The sequence below is a fragment of the Leptonychotes weddellii genome, chromosome 13, assembly GCF_054177405.1.
Source record: "Leptonychotes weddellii isolate Sample4059 chromosome 13, ASM5417740v2, whole genome shotgun sequence".
NCBI classification, from domain to species: Eukaryota; Metazoa; Chordata; class Mammalia; order Carnivora; family Phocidae; genus Leptonychotes; species Leptonychotes weddellii.
In genome coordinates, this window is record NC_138381.1 from 43,052,290 (window position 1) to 43,074,155 (window position 21,866).

Here is a 21,866-nt window from a genome sequence, read left to right on the forward strand (position 1 = left end):
AAAAAAAAAAAAGCCTTCCTAAGCCCTATCTAGTACCTCCTGAATCAAATTCTCAAAAGAGTGCTGATTTGTTAAACTAGAATTTGTGAACCACTGGCCTGTGATTGGAGAAAGTGTAACCTAGAGCTCACTCAGGTTACAATACTCCCAGGCAACTAGGAGCTGTAACTCAGCCCCCTTACTAGTTTTCACAAGAAAGCCAAGTACAATGCACTGGGTGATTTACACTTTATAGAAGAAGGGGCACATCTTCTATGGATGGACTTTCCATTCTCCTCCCCTCCCCACTCCCCAGCTGTCCTCCTCTCTTTCTGGATTTCCTCTTCATAGCTTCTAAGTCTCCTCCCTCTACTATGTGTCTTCTTAGGATGATTTGAGCTTAACCATTTTTTTTTCTACAAAATATACCACCAACAGGATTCTAAAAAATTTAAGAAATACCAAACAGTACATCATGACTATGAATGTGTATGTTCATAGGTGCAGAGCCATATATATTTGTATCCTTGCCACTACAATTGGCTTAAGGAAGCAGTCAACTAGGAAAGTTATACAGCAAAGAAATACACATGTACGTGTGTGTATTTTAGAAATCAGCTATGCGCTGTCCTTTTAGTTGGCAGAAGTAAAAAAGTGGAAATTCTATAAATAATTGACTTGTTCAATATGCAACAATAAATTCCTACTTTTCTGTGACATCTGAAATACTTCTTCACTTGGTCAAATACTTAGCTATCATGTGTTAAAATCAAAAAGACACCTAACCTAATAAAAAAAATCTTAAATATTTTAACCACAATGTTACATATATTACATTAGACCATGCCTCCAAAGTGTGTCAAATCATAAATATGTTCAGAGTACATAAATATACATTAGATATTTCTTTCCTCAAGGCAAAATCTAATACAAAAATACATTTGACACTCATAAATTAGAAGATCCATTTGAGAGCCTCCAAAATAGGAATGGGGAAGGAGTACGTGATGCCAACAAAGCACACATAGATGCAACTTGTTCTGGTTGTATGATTATTTTCTTCATCCGCGAGGGGTAAAGAGCAATTTACACCAAGCTAAGTTTCCAGGCAGATCACAGTTCACAGGTTGGATAAGTCATGGCACGCAGGCCAGAGAAATGTCATGAATTACTCAACTCAAAAATGTACTCAGATTTCAGTCAATCTAATGGTACCATATACCTGTACTGTGGTTTTGTTATTTTAGAGACTTTAGAATCATCATCTACCCCATCTCCATACTCTACCACCCTGTTAACACACATAAACCACAGGACAAACCAGGGGCTATCCTGCACCAAATGTAGGAGACAGTTTATAATCAAACCTACTCTCTATTAAAGTGGTATGGTATAGTTGTCTATGCAGATAAGCGAACTGGACACAAACTTCTTTGAAACCCTGAAATCTCTCTGGAGAGATGCAAATAAATTTTTAAATCAATTAGTATAGGAACAACTTTTCATTTTAAAATACAGGGCCTTATGTAATCTTTGAATACTGAATTATAGTTCAAACAATATTTGAACTGAAAATTCAAGTACGTATGAACTAAAGCAAGAACTCCGCGATTCAGAAGGCGCCGCAATCGTAACTGGGAAGTTTGGCTCATGTATGTTATAGCCAAAGAGGACAAAATGGCAAGAGCCATATTTTACAGATTCATAATGTTCTTCCCTCAAGCCTTGATGAAATCAGGTATCCAATATTTTTAAACACCATTTTTTCTCTTCAGAAAGCATCTACTTGGCTTCTGGATCTACTCATTCACTGAATGTAAGATAGCAATCTTTTCTCTCTGGCTAGTGTCAAAAATCCTATGCAGGATGCACACCAGAAAGAAAGTCAATGTGAATAAACACTTGGGAAATGAGGAATCATGAATATAGTTTAGTCAAAGTCAGTGAGGAATAATTATTTCTTTCAAAGAAATGATCATTCCCTCAAAACCAGATTAAGTAGATTAAAGCTGTCAACATTCTAGCTGCTCCTCTGTTTTATTTTGAAAAGAAATATTAAAGTATTAACATCACATGAGATCATGCTTCAGCTGAAAGGATATGTACATGACACCCCAAGATGATACTCTTTAACTCAATATAAATTTTAAAAAGTCTAACCTTAAGCCTGAGCCAAGTTAGTCACACAATTATGGCAGAAATTCTTAAGTGGCTGAGGTATTTAGACTCTTCCAAACCACAAGTGTGCAGTACTGGACAAAGAGGTAAATTAAATGACAATAAAAATTAGCAATGAAGAATTAATAAAAATTAACTTTGAACTCCTTTTATAGAATAACCTGAGCTAAGGAGAAAATGATTAAACCCTGGCAACAGACAGCCCAGCAAAGCCTTCACCAGCAAATATTCTGAGGCAAAAAACCCTATGTTCATTCAAGAATAATCTTTTCAAGTAATTTGTTAAAAGAATTCCAAAAGCTGGTAATTAGACAATTTATCACAAAGAAAAGGAAACTCCTAAAATGTAGGTATTATTTATCTAGCCTATAGATTAGGCTTTCTAATAAACTAGCAAAATAGTTCTATTTTTGGTTGTAAAACTATCGATTTGCTCCCGCTTCGTTGGCTTTCAAAGGAAGTGTTCATTACTTATTTAAAACATTTTGTAGATAATTTGAAGATAAGCATTTTTTGATGACACAACTTCAGCTGAAGAGCATTTGTGTTTTAATAAGGAAAACAAAATTCTGGGTTAACATTTTTTTAACAAGAATATTCTATCTGGGATCAGGAGATCTGTGTTCTAGTCATTGCTCCACTGCTAACAGGAATAATCAATTGGGACAAGTCAATTAGCCTTTTTGTGCCTGAGTTTCATTGTCTAGACAATGGGGATAAGAATATCTGTGCTGTGCTATGCTATTCACAAGTTAGAGGATAAAGGAAAACACTAGAAAGCACTTTTTTTTCAAAACACAATATAAACGCTATGTCATAATACTGTTGATAATTTTACAGGTACTTCCTAGCGTTACCCAGTCAGATGTGTGCTTAAGGTAGGCGTTCCTAGAAGATCACAGGTTGAATATTTAGTTTGATTTTATTTTAAAAATAATAAATCACAAAACTAAAATGTTTGAACAAGGTCACTTAGCCCTCTCCCCAGGTGACTAGTTATAATTACTAGGATCATCATCATTACTTCTTAGCTATATGTTTAAAAGAGGAGATCTTGAATATGTCAGCCTAAGTGGGAAAATGTGTCCCTGGCACAGGTGGTTTTCAGAAGAAAAGCCGATCTTCGGAAGAGCTGTGTCCTCTGCTTTTATTTTTAAAGTGCAGAACCTGGTGGGGAGGGACAGAGCAGAAACCCCGTGTCGTCACTGAGGAACCAGTTCCCTCAGAGAGGCCAGAGCAGCATGGATGCGGACATGCAATCTGTTTTCAAAGTCGTAGCCAGAGAAATCCTCCTGCAAAACCAAAGAAAGAGGGTTATGGACTCTCTTAGCTAAGCTTTCTGAAATACTGCAGGATAAACCACATGGCTTTGTGCTTCCCAAAATAAAATCCCTAACACTCCTACCAACGGCTTCCCATCCACTCGATTTTCTTATTCCCTTAAACCTCAAACTTTGGGTTCATGTTAAACGTTCAGGGGAATGTCATTATTGCCGTCTTTGGAAAATTTTCATGTTATTCCTGAAACGGTAGTCTTAAATTGTGCTCAATCTAAGTTGCTGTTACAAATTCTTCACTCAAGATTGTAGTTATGAAATCGAGGATTATTTTCCCAAACAAGAAGTGTGTTTATAAAGTGGGATAGGCAATTTCATGAGTTTCTTAGGATATTGGTAAATTTCACTTAAAGATCAAGCGATCATGGGGCACCTGGGTGGCTCAGTTGGTTGGGCGTCCGACTCTTGGTTTTGGCTCAGGTCATGATCTCAGGGTTGTGAGATCAAGCCCTGGGTCGAGCTCCACACTCAGCAGGGAGTCTGCTCAAAATTCTCTCTCCCTCTTCTCCCTCTGCCCCTCCCTCCCGCTCTCTCTGGTGTGCTCTCTCTCTCTCTCCAGAATAAATAAATCTCAAAAGAAAAAAAATCAAGTGATCACTGAATCAATTAGTTATTACTTTTCCTTTCCAGAAACATCCATCAGAACAATCATCTCACAAAACTTCTTGAATTCAGACTCAAGAGGACACAACAGAGGGTAAGAAGCACCCCGGAAAGAGGTGGTAGGTACAGTATTTTTACCTTTGCTTGAAGAAGTAGAGTTCTGCCTCTTGCTACAGTCTATGAATGTAAGAAAAACATATTATCTTTTAATACCTACATTTATACATACTCAAGCAGAAAATGCTTATTATAAGAGGATAGGTAAATGAAAACAATTCTCAGTAGACAAAGAGGTGAGTCAGCTGCTCATTCAAGTTTAATGACTCCATTTTTCTTTAATGATGCTTACAAGTTCGCATCAAGGCACTGCTAAATAATTGTGCATAATCCTCACAATTCTGTAAGAGAGAACAACTTAGAAGAGTTACGATAGCTTAAGATCTTACTGAACAACCTAAAATTGATGACAATTCAGAAGTTTACTTGACGTCAGTAAGTTAGATCTCCTTTTGAAGGCATTACTGGTTGAGGGCATCAACTTCATCTTTCAAGAAACAGACCAGCCTTGTTATATATTAAGTATATATTTTAAGGCTGCATTGTGCTCGCTTCGGCAGCACATATATTTTAAGGCTGCATTAAGTGTAAAAATGTTCTTAAAGAATACAGTGTTAGGATTTTCTACCAAAATTCACAAAACCTGCCTTTTCTATTTTGGTAAAATTAGAATTTCAAATGAAAAGACTTACCAATTAAAAGCCTATCTTTGGTGAGATAGGCTACCTGTTTAAGGGTCAGGCTAGAATCCTATTTCTGTTGATTTAGCTCAACTTCTAGAAAGTCCACATATTTGAAAGTGGAAGTGAACTTACTAAAAATTAGAATTTTATAAAGCTAATATTTTATAATTGAGCTTCTGAAAGTATCAAGCAAATCGTTTTTTTTTTAAAACAACACTGTCCCAGTGTACTTAAATACACAATAGTAACCATCAACTTAAATTTATATGATATTCTAAAATTTTTGAAGCAATCATCACATCATCCTCATTTATTCTCACCATAATCTCTACTAACTTGGCACAGCAGGTATTTTTTTTATCCTGTTTTATATTATTAGGAGGAAGGTATGCGGTTAACCAGTATCCTATACTGAGTTAAACAGAGAACTGGAACCATAATGCAATTCCATGTTCTTCTGAATAAGCCATACTACACCATGTCATACCATCCTAAAAAAGGCAGTGATTTCCCCCTCAAATGAGTTTTGGTCCAAAAAGTTACATTTATACTTCTAATTCCAGAGAAGAAGTTACTTCCTTCAACACAGTAAGATAGGATTAGCAGCTTCCTGGACTCATCCTACATGAAATCAAGGAAAACAAAACAAACAAACAAAAAACCCCCACTATGTCACTATGTTCAATCAATTGACTTGAAGTGAAGGACGATGCTTTGTGCCTGCTCACTTGCTTTTTTTTTTTTTTTTGCCAAGGAACATCATTTAAGGAACTATATAAGATCTTACCTCTGGTTTGTCTAATAGAAGGCAGCCAAGTTCATAGCAGGCATATGGCTGAATATATAAGTTATTCTGACGACACAACTCATCTTTAACAGCTCGCTGGAAGAACTAAAAGTAATACAAATGTTATCAGAATTAACTCATTTCCCTACCTAAGGTTCATAACATCTTCAGGGGGCAGAAAGGGGGGACTTATTTCTGTATTCTAGATCAGATTTTCTTTTTTTCTTTGAATCTTTATTTCTTCCTGTCCCTCCTCATCCCTATCTTAGAAGTTCCCTACGTGCTTGCCTCCAGGCTATGCTACCATCAGTCAGCCCAATTTGTGCTACTTATTTTTCCAGTTGATACACTAGCCTCTACTGATTGTATTGCCAAAAACATCTTTATCTGCATCTCAAAGTCTGAACATATCATTTTAGTATTTAAAACAGAAAGCCCACAAGCCATCACTTGACATGCGTCTTGCTGATATCTAAGCGTATGATCTAAAACAGGCTATTTAGAGCTGTATAATAACTATTATGACCCCACACTGAGAAATTTGAAATTTGTAATACAAGTGCATCAACACCCTAGGATTTAAAAGTCAAAGGCCTCTACTACTGTACATAAACTCTTTCAAAGAGTAATCAAATAACACTAAGGTATACTTCAAAACATCCAACCACACAAAAACCTCAGAAAAATCCAACTATATTGAAAATAATGAAAGGTTCTTTTCCATATAAGATGTACCCCAAAGAGCCTAAGCTAACACCTTTCTCGACCTCACCTCCGTGCTGCATCAGTAATCTGCTGCTGCAGAGACAAGAAAGGTGAACACACACCTGATCATTTCTGTATTTCTCTAACTATGAAGCTTCATTCTTTTCCTTTAAAACTATCTGCATCCTCATTTCCTTCTCTGAGACTGTCATCTTTGATAAGTGGCTAGTGCCAGAAAAGAAGCCAGTGTGTAAAGAAATATTCTAAGAATCTGAAGTTACATTAAAAACTAGTATTAACCATCATCAGCTTCTGGCATCTGAGATGACCCGAATCAGTATGGTGGATAAAACTCACACTGTCGTGGGAGGTTCAGTTTTGTTGAATGCGTTTCCCATTGTTCTTATTTCTGAGCACACATACAGGTTTTCAGTTTGTTTTCCTTAGCCACAACAGCAGCATTAAACAGTTTACCTGAACAGCATCTTCTGAATTTCCTAGACATTTGTGTATGGCACCAAGAAGCAAATACTTTAATCCAACGACAGATGAATCATCCACTGCGTGGCAAGCTTAAAGAGAAGTGAAAACAGCAGAAAGAACATACATTCCCTTAATTTCTTAAATATCATCAAGAGTTAAGTATTTCAGGGCACCTGGGTGGCTCAGTTGGTTGAGCGACTGCCTTCGGCTCAGGTCATGATCCTGGAGTCCCAGGATCGAGTCCCGCATCGGGTCCCTGCTCAGCGGGGAGTCTGCTTCTCCCTCTGACCCTCCCCCCTCTCATGCTCTCTGTCCCTCATTCTCTCTGTCTCTCTCTCTCTCTCTCTCGCAAATAAATAAATAAATCTTTAAAAAAAAAAAAAGAGTTAAGTATTTCATTATTTAGTGACTTAGTCACAGTTCATGATCCCGCCCCCCGATACTCAGAAGGTTCCTTTTCCTCAACCGGTAGTGAATATCCTTATTCAAAGAAAGGCAAAGATATCAAACGTCATAGCAACTAAAAGACTCGAGATTGCATCTTATTGTTACTAAGAACAAGAAACCAATCTAAAAAGGCTGCATACTGTCTGGTTCCAACTCTATGACATTCTGGAAAAGGCAAAACTATGGCGGCAATACAAAAGATCAGTGGTCGTCAGATGTCTGGAGGGATGAGGAACAGATGGAGGACAGAAGATTTTTAGGTGAAACTACTCGGTATGATACTACCTGTAAGAGTGGATACATGTCGTTACACATGTGTCAAATCACACAGAATGTACGAAACAAAGAGTGACCCCTAAGAGAAAACTAAACCTAATGATGTGTCAGTGTTGCTCACTGGCTGTAACCGATGTATCGATCGGGTGGGGGATGCTGACGGGGAGGCTGTATGCACGGGGTGGTGAGGGGCATGGCAGGTGGAAACTCTGTATTTTCTGCTCAGTTTTGCTCTGAACCTAAAACGGCTCTAAAAAATTCTTTTAAAAACGCCACATTAATGTCATAAGCCACAGAGTGGGCACCTCCAAATGTTTACTGATGCACTGCACTGGTCACTGAGGGGGGATCAGATGTAATCCCTCCACTTCAAGAAGCTCGCCATCTCCTGTGCAGGATGCGCACACATATAGGAGGATGTTACCGAAGTTTTCCAAGGACATGAGAAAGGTGGAGATTGGAAACACAGTGGAGCTAATAGGAGAGGAAAGGAAGTAATTGTTTCTGTGGACCAACAAAGATACTGAGATTTGGTAAGATTTTATAGACACATACATATATATATATATGCACAATCACTTGTATGTGTGTGTATATATGCATATATATTTATACACACATAAAATGTTCAAAGTTCCAGAACAAGTAACTGAAAGAGTTTGGCACTGTAGCAACGAGGTAACTGTGAACAACAGAGTCTGAACTTACAGAAGCAGGAGTTGTCTCAAAAAGCTAGGCTGGGAATACCTCCTTATAAAAAGACCTCAGGGGGCACCTGGATGGTGCAGTTGGTTAAGCATCCAACTCTTGGTTTCAGCTCAGGTCATGATCTCAGGCTCGTGGGATGGAGCCCTGTGTCAGGCTCTGCACTCAGCACAGAATCCACTTAAGATTCTCTTCTCCCTCTGCCCCAACCCCCTCTAAAATAAATAAATCTTTAAAAAAAGATTTTAAGGCAAGAGTATCAAGGAAAGGGGAACACAGTTCATGTGCTCATTCATTCAATATTTACTGAAAATCTACTATGTGCTAGACAGTTCTAGGTGCTGGGAATACAGCAGTGACAAAATAAAAAAAATTTCTGCCCTTAAAAAACCAACATTTTGTGGAAAAGCTAGATGATACAGAAGAAAAATTGGTAAAATACGTATGTTAAATAAGTGTTAGTGCTAAGGTAAAAAAATAAAGTCAGGAAGGGGGATGGAGGTATGCATGTATGTCAGAAAGGTACAATTTAAGCCTCAATGTAAAGGTGATATTGAGTAAAGACCTTAAGGAAATGAGTCAAGGAGCCATGTGCATATTGAGAAGAACATTTGCAGGTGGAAAGAAGAGAAAGTGCAAAGGCACCGTGGTCAGCATGTGCCTGGTGTGTTCAAGAACAGTAAGGAGTGTGGCTAGAGCCTGGTGAGCAAGGGGGGAGGGCAGTGAGAGGCAATGGGATGGGGAAAGGAGGGTGGCTGGTGGACAGATCACAGAACACTGCAGGCCACTGAATAGACTTGGACATTTACTTTAAATAAGATGAAACCACAGAGGGTTCTGAGTCGCAAAATGACATGTGACTTTAATAGGATCACTCTGGGTGCTGTGCTGAGGATATACAGAAACATCCTTACAACGCAGAGGAAGAATGCAGTACACAGGGGAGGGTGGGTGGGGGGAAGGGCTATGAGTGAAACCACAAGGATGTAAAAATCCAACCACACGTGTTGATGAAGGGAGCTGCAAATGAGGACTCGGAGAAGGTGAATGCACAAAGCTGGGTGGGCATTTAATTAATCACCCACTACCAATTTTTTCTGGAACTACACTATTTCTCTATAAAGATCTTCTCTGTACTCTATACAGCAGAGCAGACTGGGATCATTACTGCTTAACACTGGGGAATGACAGAAACTAATTAATCGATCTCAAAACTGCACTAATATTTAACAAAGATATTAAAGAATTATACCATGTTTACTCAAGAGCCTCCCTTTCCCCATGACCACATCTTTGCTATTTATTTTGATACCTGGAAAGTGGTTCTGAGAATATTTAGTCACATTAAGTGATAATCGTTCTTGTGCCTGCTGATTATAGCCTATTTTATATTTGCATTTGTGTCTGAATTATCTCTACAGGATATTGCATTTGCACATTACAAAGAATACTTAAAATTCTGTATTGTTCCTTTGAATTAGACATTGGTAGATATTCTAGACTTGCATCAACAACTAGGAATGGGTTTAAAATTATGCATATCCTTTTGAAATGGACATAGCAGAACTTGTGCATCCAAGAAAATTTTGTTTTCTTTCAAGCAATCCCCCTTAGGAGGGTTACACACTCTAATTACAGGGCCTCTGCACACAACTTCTTTTGGACTTGTATTGCTTTGATCTCTAGAATATCAACATTGACAAAAGTTTTTTACTTTTGAGGGGGGGGGCTTTTTTTTTTTTTTTTTGAAATAAGCAAAAGGTGCCTGCAAGGAAGTCTGATCATAAAAGTATGTGATACAATGGATAATTCTATATTTGATCAAAAAGTATGATTGTACAGAAATCTGACAAATTTCCTTCAATGACTAACTAGTTTTGAGTAAGTCCAAATATCAATATTAAACCTCTTTTGAAAAATGGCAGCATGTATGTGAGTAAGAATACATTTCTTTTCTATAAAACCATCTTTCTGGATGTATGTGTTTTTATTTTGACGTAACAGTCTCATGGTGCAATCGTACTTCTAGCTACATGACCTAAATCTCGTCATGCTCCTAGAAGATGAAGCTGTAGGAGAGCATAAAGCTCTGCTACTCGATGTGCTCTCCTCAGACCAGGAGCAGGAACACCCGTTTCGATGGGAGCTGGGCACGTCACCTAACTCTTCTGAGCTTTAGTCTCATTTATAAAATGGCTATGACAATATTGTCCGCCTTTCCTATGTATGTAGAAAGCAGTGCAGAGCAAACTAAACAATTTGCCAGGTTAGAGAGCATCAAATGTCTGCCACTAAGCCTTTAAAAAATGCTCTAATATTTCTTTAATAACCAATAAAGCTTTATTTCACTTGAAGATTTAGTTTACTCTTCCTGTGAACTTTTCCTACAGCTTTAATAAAAATGACTTTATGAAGACTACATTAGCATAACCTATGGTCCTATGATTTTCTTTTTTTTTTTTAAGAAGATTTTGAGAGAGAGCGAGCGAGCATGAGCGGGGCGAGGGGCAGAGGGAGAGGAACAAACAGACTCCCCGGTGAGCAGGGAACCTGACGTGAAGCTCAATCCCAGGACCTAGATAGAGATCATGACCTGAGCTGAAGGCAGATGCTTAACCAACTTGAGCCACCCAGGCGCCCCAGTCCTATGTTTTTTCTTTCTTTCTTTTTTTCTTAATACCTGAGTCAAAAAATCTAGGCTTCTAGTTACAGTCCTAGGTATTTACTCCAGAGAAATGAGCATGGGATGTCTGCAGAAAAGACAAGTATACTTAGGTGTGTAGCAGCTTTACTCAGGATAGCTCAAAAACCAGAAACAAATCAAATGTCCACTAAAAGGAGAATGAATAAACACACTGTGGTACAGATGTAGCCACACGACGGAGTGCCTCTCAGCGAGTAAAAGGCACGGACCACGGATCCAGGCTACAACACAGATCACTCCCACAGAGCCTATTCCGGACAAAGGAAGCCAAGCAATAAAAAGTACACGCGGTCTGAACTTACATGAAGTTCAAGGACAGGCAAAATTAATCTGTGGAGAGAGAAATCAGAACAGTGGTTGCCTTCGGCGGGGGGGCGGGGGGAGGGGGCGCTGACCAAGAAGGTGCACAAGGGAAATGAAATTACAAGGGTGGTGGAAATGTTCCGGATCTTCACTGTGTTGGTGGATGCCAGCATGTATATATTTGCCAAAACTCAACGAACCACACACTTAATATCTGTGCATCTTAATACATGTGAATCAAACCTGTATGAAACAAAGGGCTTTTGTTGGGGAAAAAATGTATGCTTTCAGCTACCCCCAGGGCTACAGAATCAAGGACGCTTAGAGTCCGCGTGCCTCAGCACACGCAGCTAACAGTGCAAACATGTCCGTACGTTCCCGTGCTGCCTGCGCCTATCACCTGAGCAACAGCCTGTTCTTCATCACTACACCATCTCTCCAAGAACAACAGATCTGTGTTCTCTGAATCAGATAACATTAATGAGAAACTGAAGAAACCCGGTGTATGGTTTTGTTTTTACCTTGACTCATCCTCTGCAGGTTGGGGAAGGAACAGTTGGGAAGGGCTTTCCACAGGTACAACACCTCGATGGAGGCCAGCACACACAGTGCTCTGGTTGGAGCTTGTTTCCGAAACCTCTCTGCCTGCAGGTGGTCAGAATGATCAGCTAAGTTTGTGCCAACAAATTCAAATAAAAATATATTCTTTGGAGATAGTAAAAAATGCACGGTTCGTGTTTGACACAAACAACCCCCTCCAGCAAAGCTACAAATGAGAACGCTCGAAAAAAATGTTTGCTTTCTAACTTTTAATGTATCAGTAGATGTGCCTTCCACTCATTCTTCAACTCAATCTACCATCAGGATCCAGGGTGCATTCAGAGACCGTGGGGATTAAACTAGATTAACTCCAGTTTAAATCAAAGGAATTTAAGAAATAATGAATGGGTTTACATGGAAAATGTAATACTAGATGCCTTTTAGTTATGGTTTTACTGACTTTTTAATTTTCTCTTTAGTCCTAGTGGTCTCAATGGCATTCCACATTACAATCTAGTTTATATTCAAACTAACTCTTTAATGTTCATTCATTAAAAACAAACTAAGATCATGGAAAATTCAGGATATGACAAGTTGTCATATAATCCATAGTAATTCAGCTAACTTTTATTCTTAGAAGTGTAGAATAAATTAGGGACTTTGTCCCTACAGTCCTGGGCCCTTTCTACTGGTAAATCTGATGCATACTCCTCTTGTTTATTAGGTCAAAATGTGATGTGGTCACTAGACTGAGAAGCAACAATCTAGATCTCTTGCCTAGATTCTGCCCATTTCTATTCTTCTGAAATCACCTCATGACTTAGGTGATTTAGCAGAGCTTTATGCTCTCCTACTTAGTTTACTCTTCCTGTCACTTGAAGATGCTGTCCCTCTCTAGACAGGCTCATTAGCTCTGCATGGTCTGTAATGTGTCCACCCACTCAAACAAATAACCACTGCTTTAATTATGTGCAGCAACACAAGCACTTCCCACTCAAAGGAGAAGTGGGACCATGGGAGTATATTTTCTCCCCCGAGGCAAAGCGCATTCTGCATGGCAAGTCAGTCCCGGCTTTGATTAGGATTTCCTCAAACTGGTCTGAGGTGGCGTCGGTTACAAATGCCCATCATAAACACCACACCGGATCAAGGGGCTCCAACATACCTTTTTCACAGAGAACTGTTCAATCTGATTGTTTTTCCTTTTGAAGAGTTTCTGAACCTCTTTGAAGACTATCTGTGCCCCATCCACGTCACCGGTGGCTCCCTGACAAACTGTAAGAAACCATTGTTGCACTCCTTAAGTATCAGGGGGAAAATACCACTGAAAGATACCCAGGTTGACGGTACTTGGAAAATGTTACCAAAGAAAAAATGGGAGCACATATTTTAAAGACTGTTACACTATATCATCCCTGTTGACTGTCACGCCACTGATTCAACTATTTTCCAGCTAACTGGGCTCCCAGAGCTTTGTGGGGACATACAGGGAAAACCACGGTCCTAGTCCTCTTGTTGGGCACTAGTCTCGGATGTGACAAAATTCCCAGCTACTGTCACAGTGTGCCGTCTAGCTGGAGCCCACATGCTCAGCAAGTGGAGTAAAAGGGAGGAGCCGAGAAGATCATGAATCTTCCTGATGGAAGGAGGGTACCCCTGTGTCTGGAAAGAAAGTCATGAAATTTGTCTTACATGTGTTCATTGGCCAGCTACCACCTACAAGCCACCAGCAAGAATGTCAAGAAGAAACACATGCTTGACCCCTAGAGAGGTGTAAATTTCAGCTGGAGAAATAAGACATACACATAGTCCCATAGCTACAATGTATAAGGTGGTAAGAGCCTCAAGGGTTGGAAAACCAAAGTGCTTTGGGAAAAGCTCAGGAAGAGAAGGGATCATTTCTCTTTGGAGTGATCAGGAAAACTCTGAGGAGCTAGGAGTCAGGCTGAGCCCTGAAGGAGGAGATTTTGAAAGTCTGTACACAATCTTCATCCCATCCCAATCCCCAGGCAAAGACTTAATCATATATCCTTCTCTTTATCTCTGAAGGTGAAACTTTCCCAACTACTCTCTGTCATTCTCTTCTCAACTCCAACGGCACTGAATCCATTTATATCAATTTTTTCTTAGATGTGGTCTTTGGCACATGTTGTTTCTCAATCCCCAGCTGGGAGGACCTAGTTCCTTCTCCTTTACTTGAGCACTCCTAAAACTAGCTGGTCCTCTACTCACAGTTTGGGGCTTGGCCAAGCAGAGCACGGGGCCATCCCGTGTGAGAGGATGGACAGCTGTTGACAGGGCCAAAGCAGCAAAAGCACCAAGACTCACAGAAGGCTGTAGGCGTCAAGGTGATGGGAGAGGCAGACGATTTTCTACTGGAAGCATTAGGGATTAGGCTGAATGTTCAAGGGGAACACAACCACATTCCCAGTTAGGGGAGCAGCCCTGATCCAGAGGTAGGGGTCTGAATCCATCCAAAAAGACCTCATCTCTCACAGCATTTCAAAACCAGAAGGAAATGCAATGACTGTTTTGTAGACCAACACTATGAGGCTATAGATCAGAGGATGTAAAGTTCCAAGATAGTTAAAGACGTGCCTAAGGTCACAGAGTAAGCCAGTGAAAAAGAGTAATGTCTGTTGCAGCTAAGCCTGAGATCCTCCTCAGATCACTCATAACATTCTTCCAGAGTCACAGAATTTAAACAAGAGATGGATGGCGGTCATGGCTGCCTAACGAGGTACCTGTACATAATGCCACTCAACTGAATGCTTAAACGTGGGCACAATGGTAGATTTTACATCACGTATATTTTACTACAACTGAACAGTACCAGAAACGAAGCCTCTGGTGGCAGTGATTCTGGTCCCTGAGTGCGCTTCCTCTCTAGGTCTGCCTGTCGACAAGCATCTGTCCTTCAGGGCCAACTCCAATGGCAGCTTGCAGGACAGAAGTGATCCGTGCCCTTCCCGGGAGCTCCTGACACACCTTACCATCCACACAGGATGCCCTCGAGAAGGCAGAGACAAGGCTGTCGTGCTTTACCAGCTCCTACAGCCTGTGATAATCCTGGGATTTCCAGTATTTGGAGGATAAATGCTCCCGTACACAGCCACACTGTACATTTATTTTTTTGTGTTCTATGCTCCACAGAGATTAAAAAAAGAAACCGCTGCCCACAACCGACTGTGTGAGTCCGTAACACGTTAACAGTCGATGGCTGGGTTGTCGTGAAGACCTCCGCTTTTCAGTTCACCCACTCCTTGGCGTGCTGGGCACACGGAGGCCACTCCGCAGATAGCTGTCACTGTCATCTGAGAGGCTGTGAGCTCCACGCAACAACTCTTAAGGTGTGAGACACGGTATCCTAACCCATATACAGAAAATAATCCCATTCGAACATCAGCGACAGAGACATACAAAAACAGATGCCCTGCGGGGACTGCTGTTAAGAGTGTGGGTGTCAACGGTTTCATACTCAGTCCTAATGAACTGCACTTTTTGAACATCCAGGGCATGCATTCTTGCCACTGTTAATTCTCTTATTTTAAATAGATCAGTTAAGGGACTAGAATGACAGGAAATGTTTCATTAATTCCATTCATTAATTCTATTAAGGAATTGAAATTCATTAATTTAATTAAATCCAAATAGAGAAATAAGGAGATACTTAAAATTTAAAATTATGTTTGGATTAGTCTTGAACTTTAAGTTATATGGCTGGATAAGGAGAGGTCAGCCTTAGAGGCAAAAAACCTACAGCCGCTGGGTTTCTCGGGTTCCCACCTCTGCAACAGTGCTTTAGGTCCCGCAGGGCACAGACAACCCTTGTGTCCACCAGGTGGCAGCACATCTTTATCTCCTGATGGGAGGACCAAAAAGGCAATGCCGGCTCATTCAGCTCAGCAAGGACAGATGTTCCTGCTAAAAATGATGGGCAGTGTTCAAATACCTCATGCTCTGCAAAATCACACTGTAAACAAGGTTGATAGGTAAAACAGGTTTGGAGCAGACTACTCAAAAATCTATGCAACTTTGTAACCAGGGCACTAACAATCCAAACAGAAATACTAGCACAATTTAAAAGATGTTAAATTCCTTCAAAATTGTTTATAAATTCTTAAAGACTACAAACCATGCTGTAGAAAGCAAAGGAAAAAAGTAAGGGTGGGCTGAGGCTGCTGAGGGCAGAACGCACAGAAACCGTCACAATACGCATTTTCAGGACAGAACCGTGACCAAACCAGCCCAGGGAGGGAGCTGGTCTGCAGGCCTGCAGGGTTCCGCTGAGTCAGTGAACACTGTAGCACTCGGTAGTACAAAACATTAACATTCTGGGGAAAAAGTGAGGAAGGAGAACGCCATGTCCTCCTGCCAGCCGATGTGTGTGGGAGACAGAACTCACAGAAGTGGGCTACTCACCCGCAGTTAGATAGGCGTAATAGCACTGTGACCACCTGGACTCGTTTTTTAGCCTCTCAAAGGAATCAAATGCATCCTTGAAGTTCAGCTCTATCATGCTGCACCAACCTATGAAAGAAATATTTTTAGTAGGCGACCCTGAAGTAGTGATTTATACCCCATCTTAAGCCAGGAATCTGGTCACTGCTGATTATCTTTGAGTGTTGCATGTATACAACCTGAAAACCTAAAGATGAACTTTGTCACTTAAATATTTGGGGTGAGACAAGGCACTTCTGATTTCATAACCCATTTAACAGTAGAGCAGTATAGCGGGGGGCACCTGGGGGCGCAGTCGGCTGAGTGTCCGGCTCTTGGTTTCAGCTCAGGTCATGATCTCAGGGTTGTGGGATGGAGCCCCGCCTTGGCCTGTGCTTAAGACTCTCCCTCTCCCTCTGCCCCTCCCCCCCAAATAAATATATATTTTTTTAAAGCAATATAGAGGGACATAAAGATTTCTATGAAAACACTCTAATTCATATCCTACACTCCAGTTTGGGTTGTGAGATTAATCTAAGCCCAGCAGTACTTCTCCAAGAGCGGCCCTAGGCACAGAAAAAGAAGCAATATCGTTAGACTGCATATAGTGACTACCTCAAAAAGTCTTCAAGCACTCACGTGGCTCCTTAATGATTACTATTAATTCTCACACCCTTGTTAAGAAGTGGAGATAAGCCAGTCAGAAATTAAGTACTTGCTCACCTTCCCTCTGCAGGTTGGCAGCGGAGCTGAGAAAGAACCCTATCTTTCCTGATCAAAACACCATGAGACAGGCATTCTGGCAGCCGCGAAAATGCAAGGAATTCTATCTTCACTTTCAGAAATGTACCTCCCCTTGCCTGAGCCCCTCCACATGCCAAGCCCTGAGCCAGGCACCTGGTATAACTCTAATTCTACTAGGGGCTTCCTGAGGTGGCAGACGGTATCCTCATTTTACCAAGGAGAAATGCTAAGGCACACAGAGGTAGGTGACTTGCCCAAGGCCACAGAGCTAGGAAGAGGAAAGGGCCAAGGAGTGAAGGCCATTGCTCTCTCCTGTCCATAATATCCCCCCCATCATAAATTCTGGTATCTTGTGTCATCTTGGATCTGCCTTTGAAGTACAAGGATGAGAGGGATCCACACTTCTAGAAAATCCAGTGTCAAATTCTATGGGATAGGATATGAAGTCGACATGGTTTCCAGTAAAAATTGGGGCTAATCATGTCCATCCTAGAAGATGGGAGTTAAATGCAAAGTAGGGGAGAAGGTGGCACTGAATATGAATAAGAAGCCTGAGCTAGGATTGTGCTACTTTTTCTTGGGTTAACCTTCCTAAGCCTTGGAGGTTAGGCTTCGGTGATCTCCAAGCCTCCTTCAGGTCTAACCCTCCATTCTGCCAGACCTTGAAACGGTGCACCAAGAAAGGCCATCATAATCACTTTGCAATACATTGCAAATCAATCATTATGTCATACAACTTAATCAAATCATTATGTCATACAACTTAAACTAATGCATTATATGTCAATTATATCTCAATAAAAGTGGAAGAAAAAAAAGGCAGCAGTTATCTTAAGAACAAAAAAAGGCCACCAGATCTAGGTGTTAATTCAAGTTCTTCGAAATACATTCCATCCTACGTTATGGCTACTACCCAGAGCTCCAGCGGGATGGATGACATAAAAATATTTTTTCCATTGGATTACACTTCAGCTCTTTTCCCTAAACCATAAGAGGTGCTTAAAACATTATTTTACTGGGAAGTTCCCAATCTTTTAGTTTGTACTTTTCTTTAAAAAGATTTAAAATCATCCAAGAAGACAATTATGTCCACAGCATATAAGCAAGTGGCAAGCATCATAGGGTCTCAACCTGACAGATGGCAAATGCCCCCTGAGCACTCCCCATTTCTTCTTCCCCTCTCTGCAGAGGACCTGGGTGTTCCGATTTTCCCGTTGATTCCATCACTACCTCATCACTTCTCTGCTCCCTGGCTCCTTCATTCCCTTTCTAGGTACCATATGATGTGACCCTGTCTGATGTGACCCTGTCGTACTGGGCTGAAACCCTAACAACGTGAACCCCTTATTACATTGTGTCATGGTTGTTTCAAACCCAACTGTTGTATTGATTTTCCTCAGCATCACAGAACAACTGCTACTTAAAAGGTTGAGGGAATTGCTAATATAACAGGACAGAATTTTAGTGCAGTCAGCAAAGATACTCATAGTAACAATTTGGGACAGGGAGGAGAAAGCTGTAAGCAAATAAATATTTCCATGTCTGCTTATAAATTTGTCTGCAGGAGGGGAAAAGCAGAAGGAAGGGGCTCACACATGTGGAGGGCCTCTGTGTGCCAGCCACCACCTGATGCTCATTCCGACTTCATTTAAACCTCATGACCACTGAGGGCGAGCACCTCAACGCTCATGGTAACCACGAGGCTTACACAGCTCTTCCCAGGTCTCCAAGCTAGTCGGGGGAAGGGCTGGGATTGGGGTTCACACGCCCAACTCTCACCCAGGCCATATTTTTCTTCCCAGGTAGACACTGGTGCAAGGGAGGGAAACATAGTTTAGATTCTAATGTGCAGTCAGATAAAGTAGTTACCAAAGTTTTAGTCCATTCCTTTTAAAGAATAAATTCTAAAGCAGTAAGGACAGTCACTGAGATAAGTATCACGGCTTGTGCTATGGTAACAAAGTCTTATTCTCAAAAAAGGTAGCAAGCATTTTACAAAGATCCAAACTGAATAGCATTAAAAAGGCAGATGTGCACAAAAATGCATTAAGACCTGCGACAAGAAGCTGGTCATCCAGCCGGACATAAGCTGAATGCATTAATGCCATTTCACGACAAGAAGCTGGACAGACATTTCATATTTACCAATTTCATACAGACAGACATGTTGGATTTCTCGCTGATCTATCGCAAGCTCCAAAGCGGTATGGAAAGAAGTCAAGGCACTGTTGATTTGACACTGAAGAGAAAATGAAAACAGAGTTACTGGCTAAAATCTGTCATTAATATTATAATTATCTTCATTCCAAAGCATCTTCTTCCTTAACAGTTATTTTAAACAGATTAAAACAGCATAGAGGAGAATGACCTCAAAATTTCTGGAACATTCCAATTTGCCTCAGTTGTGAGACGAACCTTGGCACAGAGTACTTCTTTTGCTCTGGCGGGAAATTCACCCTCCTGTGTATACAACAGGCATACCTTGGAGATAACCATAGGTTCGGTTCCATACCGCGACAAGTGGATATTGCAATAAAGTGAGTCAGAAAAATATTCTGGTTTCCCAGTGCATACAAAAGTTATGTTTATACTATCCTGTAGTCCCTTAAGTGTGCAAGAGCATTGTGTCTAAAAAAATAATGTACATACCTTAATTAAAAAAATACTTTATTGATAAAAAAATGCTAACCATCTCTGAGCTTTCAGCAAGTTGTAATCACAGATCACCATTCACAAATAGAACAATAACAAAAAAGTTCCAAATACTGTGAGAATGACCAAACTGTGACACAGAGACATGAAGTGAGCAAATGCTGTTGGAAAAATAGGTTGCCACAAACCTTCAATTTGTAAAAACAAAACAAAACAAAACCCCACCCAGTATCTGCAAAGTGCAATAAAGTGAAGTATAATGAGACAGGGTGTGTCTGGACCCACCCCAGGCCGGAAAGAGCCCCGTCAGTGCTGAGTGAGTGTGCGAAGCCTCCTTTAGGCCTGCCCTCAGCACACTCTCCCTGCTGTGACCCACGGACCCTGTCATACAGCCCCTAGTACGAATCTGTATCCAGAATGCTTTGTCTGATTGCTGCTGGTCCTCACATCTCCTCCACTAACACTCACTTCTGACTTTTGGGTTCATCTGCACTGTCCAGAGCCCAACGGACTCTCCAATGACTGTTCTTACTCCTGAGTAAATACATTTAGTGTTGCTTTCCACTAAAGACCCCTTTCAAAGTCTGCCAACCTCATGCCAGAACACCTGATAGGAGTACCTGAAAAGCATCAAATTCAATCCTAAATACAGCAATGATAGGTGTTAATAAATGTAAATTCTAAATGCCCTAAAAATTTGTTACAGCCTGCTCTCAGTGATACATGCCCCGGGCCATACCCTGGCTCCACACTCAGCCCTCCCTGGTCTTCCCTAAGTGCCCCCTTCTGCTGCTCCTTGGCCACCCCCTTTCCAGTGCCCCTTCTGCCTCTCCTCCCCACAGCCAGCCAGCCAGGGGCAGAAAGGATTGTAGAAGAAAGGTTACCCCACTCCTTGGCATCTTCAGTGACGCATGGTCACTGCGGGAGGCCTCTTGGACACCACAGACCACACAGATGAGTCAGGGAGGTCCTTAGGATATCCTGTGACTCAGGAACACCATAAGCCAAATGACTCATTAACCAAGGCCTTGGCTGGATCAGTAACTGTTCATGCCCAAAGTAAGGTTTCATTCTGCCAGGATGGTTCAGACGGTAGCGTTCAATCCCTTGTCCCCATCCACAAAGGCTAAGAGAGGACACGCATCCCCACACCAGTGATTCCTGGTCTCAAGGAGGTTAACATCTAGTTGGAGGGACCCTCTTGGGAGACAGGCCCCAACCCCGTCAGACGTTCACAATGGGCTATGAGCACAAAGCCACCAAGGTCCCAAAGAGGTGTAAAAAAAATTTTGTTTTTTGAATTTAAAAATCAATCTTGTATGCAGTGGGTGGGTGCGTGTGCACCGGTGTGTTGCAGAGTAAGCTAGCTGGACACGCATTACGCCCGCCTCTAACTTTTCTCTTTCTGGATCACGTAAGTGCTTCTTATGTGCACTCAGTTTAGCATATCTGCACGAAACCACCATGCTACGGATTCTGCTTTGCACGCGTCTCCTCAGTTTGCTAAGTTCCTGCCACTCAACTATCACACACAGAATATTTCTGGATGAGCCATCGCCACCAAGCTGTGTCCAACTGCAGGTACCCTGCATGACAATGCAATGCCACACTGCCTTTCAGAAGACCAAAAACTACTTGTGAACGCTAATTAATGGGCAACTACTAAGTCCTGGGACGGTACTGGCTTGAGCTACAAAGACAAATCACAACAAGGCTTTAAAAGCAAGTTTAGAAACAAAAACAAACCAAGCAATATTTGAATCAACACTGTTTCTCTTAGCCCTTTCAAAAAAAAAAAAAAAATCTGAGACTGGCATGTATTAGTTCCATTTTCAGATGGAGAAACCAAAGTTCAAACAGGTGAAGTGGCTTGGTCAAGGGCAACAGGCTAGCAATGGGGTAGTATTCACTCTGCTCTGACTGCCTCCAGAGTATGTGTCCTTCCAGCAGAGCATAGACAGGTATGATTAAATTAAGGGCTTTGAGATGGGGAGATTATCCTGGATTATCGGGGTGGACCCTAAATGCAATCACAAGTGTCCTGATGAGAGGCAGGCAGAGAGAGCTGATGCACGCAGTGGGGAGGCAACGTGGTCACAGAGGCACAGACTGCGGACACAGCCACAAGCCCGGGAGCCACCAGAGCTCACAAGAGGCAAGAAATGGACTGTCCTCCGAGCCTCTAGAGGGAGGGCCACCCCCAATCACCTTGACTTCAGCCAGTGAAACGGATTCTGGACTTT

General features: G+C 41.3%; 2 protein-coding genes across 3 annotated transcripts in view; both read right to left on the reverse strand.

Moving 5' to 3' along the window:
- The window catches only part of CABYR (calcium binding tyrosine phosphorylation regulated), a 24,148-nt gene extending 21,245 nt beyond the window's left edge, over window positions 1-2,903 (reverse strand). Inside the window, exon 1 of the mRNA XM_081801474.1 lies at window positions 2,140-2,903. The gene's annotated coding sequence lies outside the window, so the exon portion shown is untranslated. The remainder of the gene's footprint in view (window positions 1-2,139) is intronic.
- A 157-nt stretch (window positions 2,904-3,060) lies between these two features.
- The window catches only part of TTC39C (tetratricopeptide repeat domain 39C), an 89,566-nt gene continuing 70,760 nt past the window's right edge, over window positions 3,061-21,866 (reverse strand). For both annotated transcript variants that reach the window (XM_006740738.3, XM_081801475.1), the window contains 8 exons: window positions 19,117-19,210; window positions 16,210-16,317; window positions 12,953-13,062; window positions 11,769-11,892; window positions 6,804-6,901; window positions 5,625-5,729; window positions 4,236-4,274; window positions 3,061-3,449 (listed from right to left, as the gene is read on the reverse strand). In XM_006740738.3, the coding sequence (XP_006740801.1) occupies window positions 3,360-3,449; window positions 4,236-4,274; window positions 5,625-5,729; window positions 6,804-6,901; window positions 11,769-11,892; window positions 12,953-13,062; window positions 16,210-16,317; window positions 19,117-19,210 (768 nt within the window). In that variant the 3' untranslated portion in view covers window positions 3,061-3,359. The remainder of the gene's footprint in view (window positions 3,450-4,235; window positions 4,275-5,624; window positions 5,730-6,803; window positions 6,902-11,768; window positions 11,893-12,952; window positions 13,063-16,209; window positions 16,318-19,116; window positions 19,211-21,866) is intronic.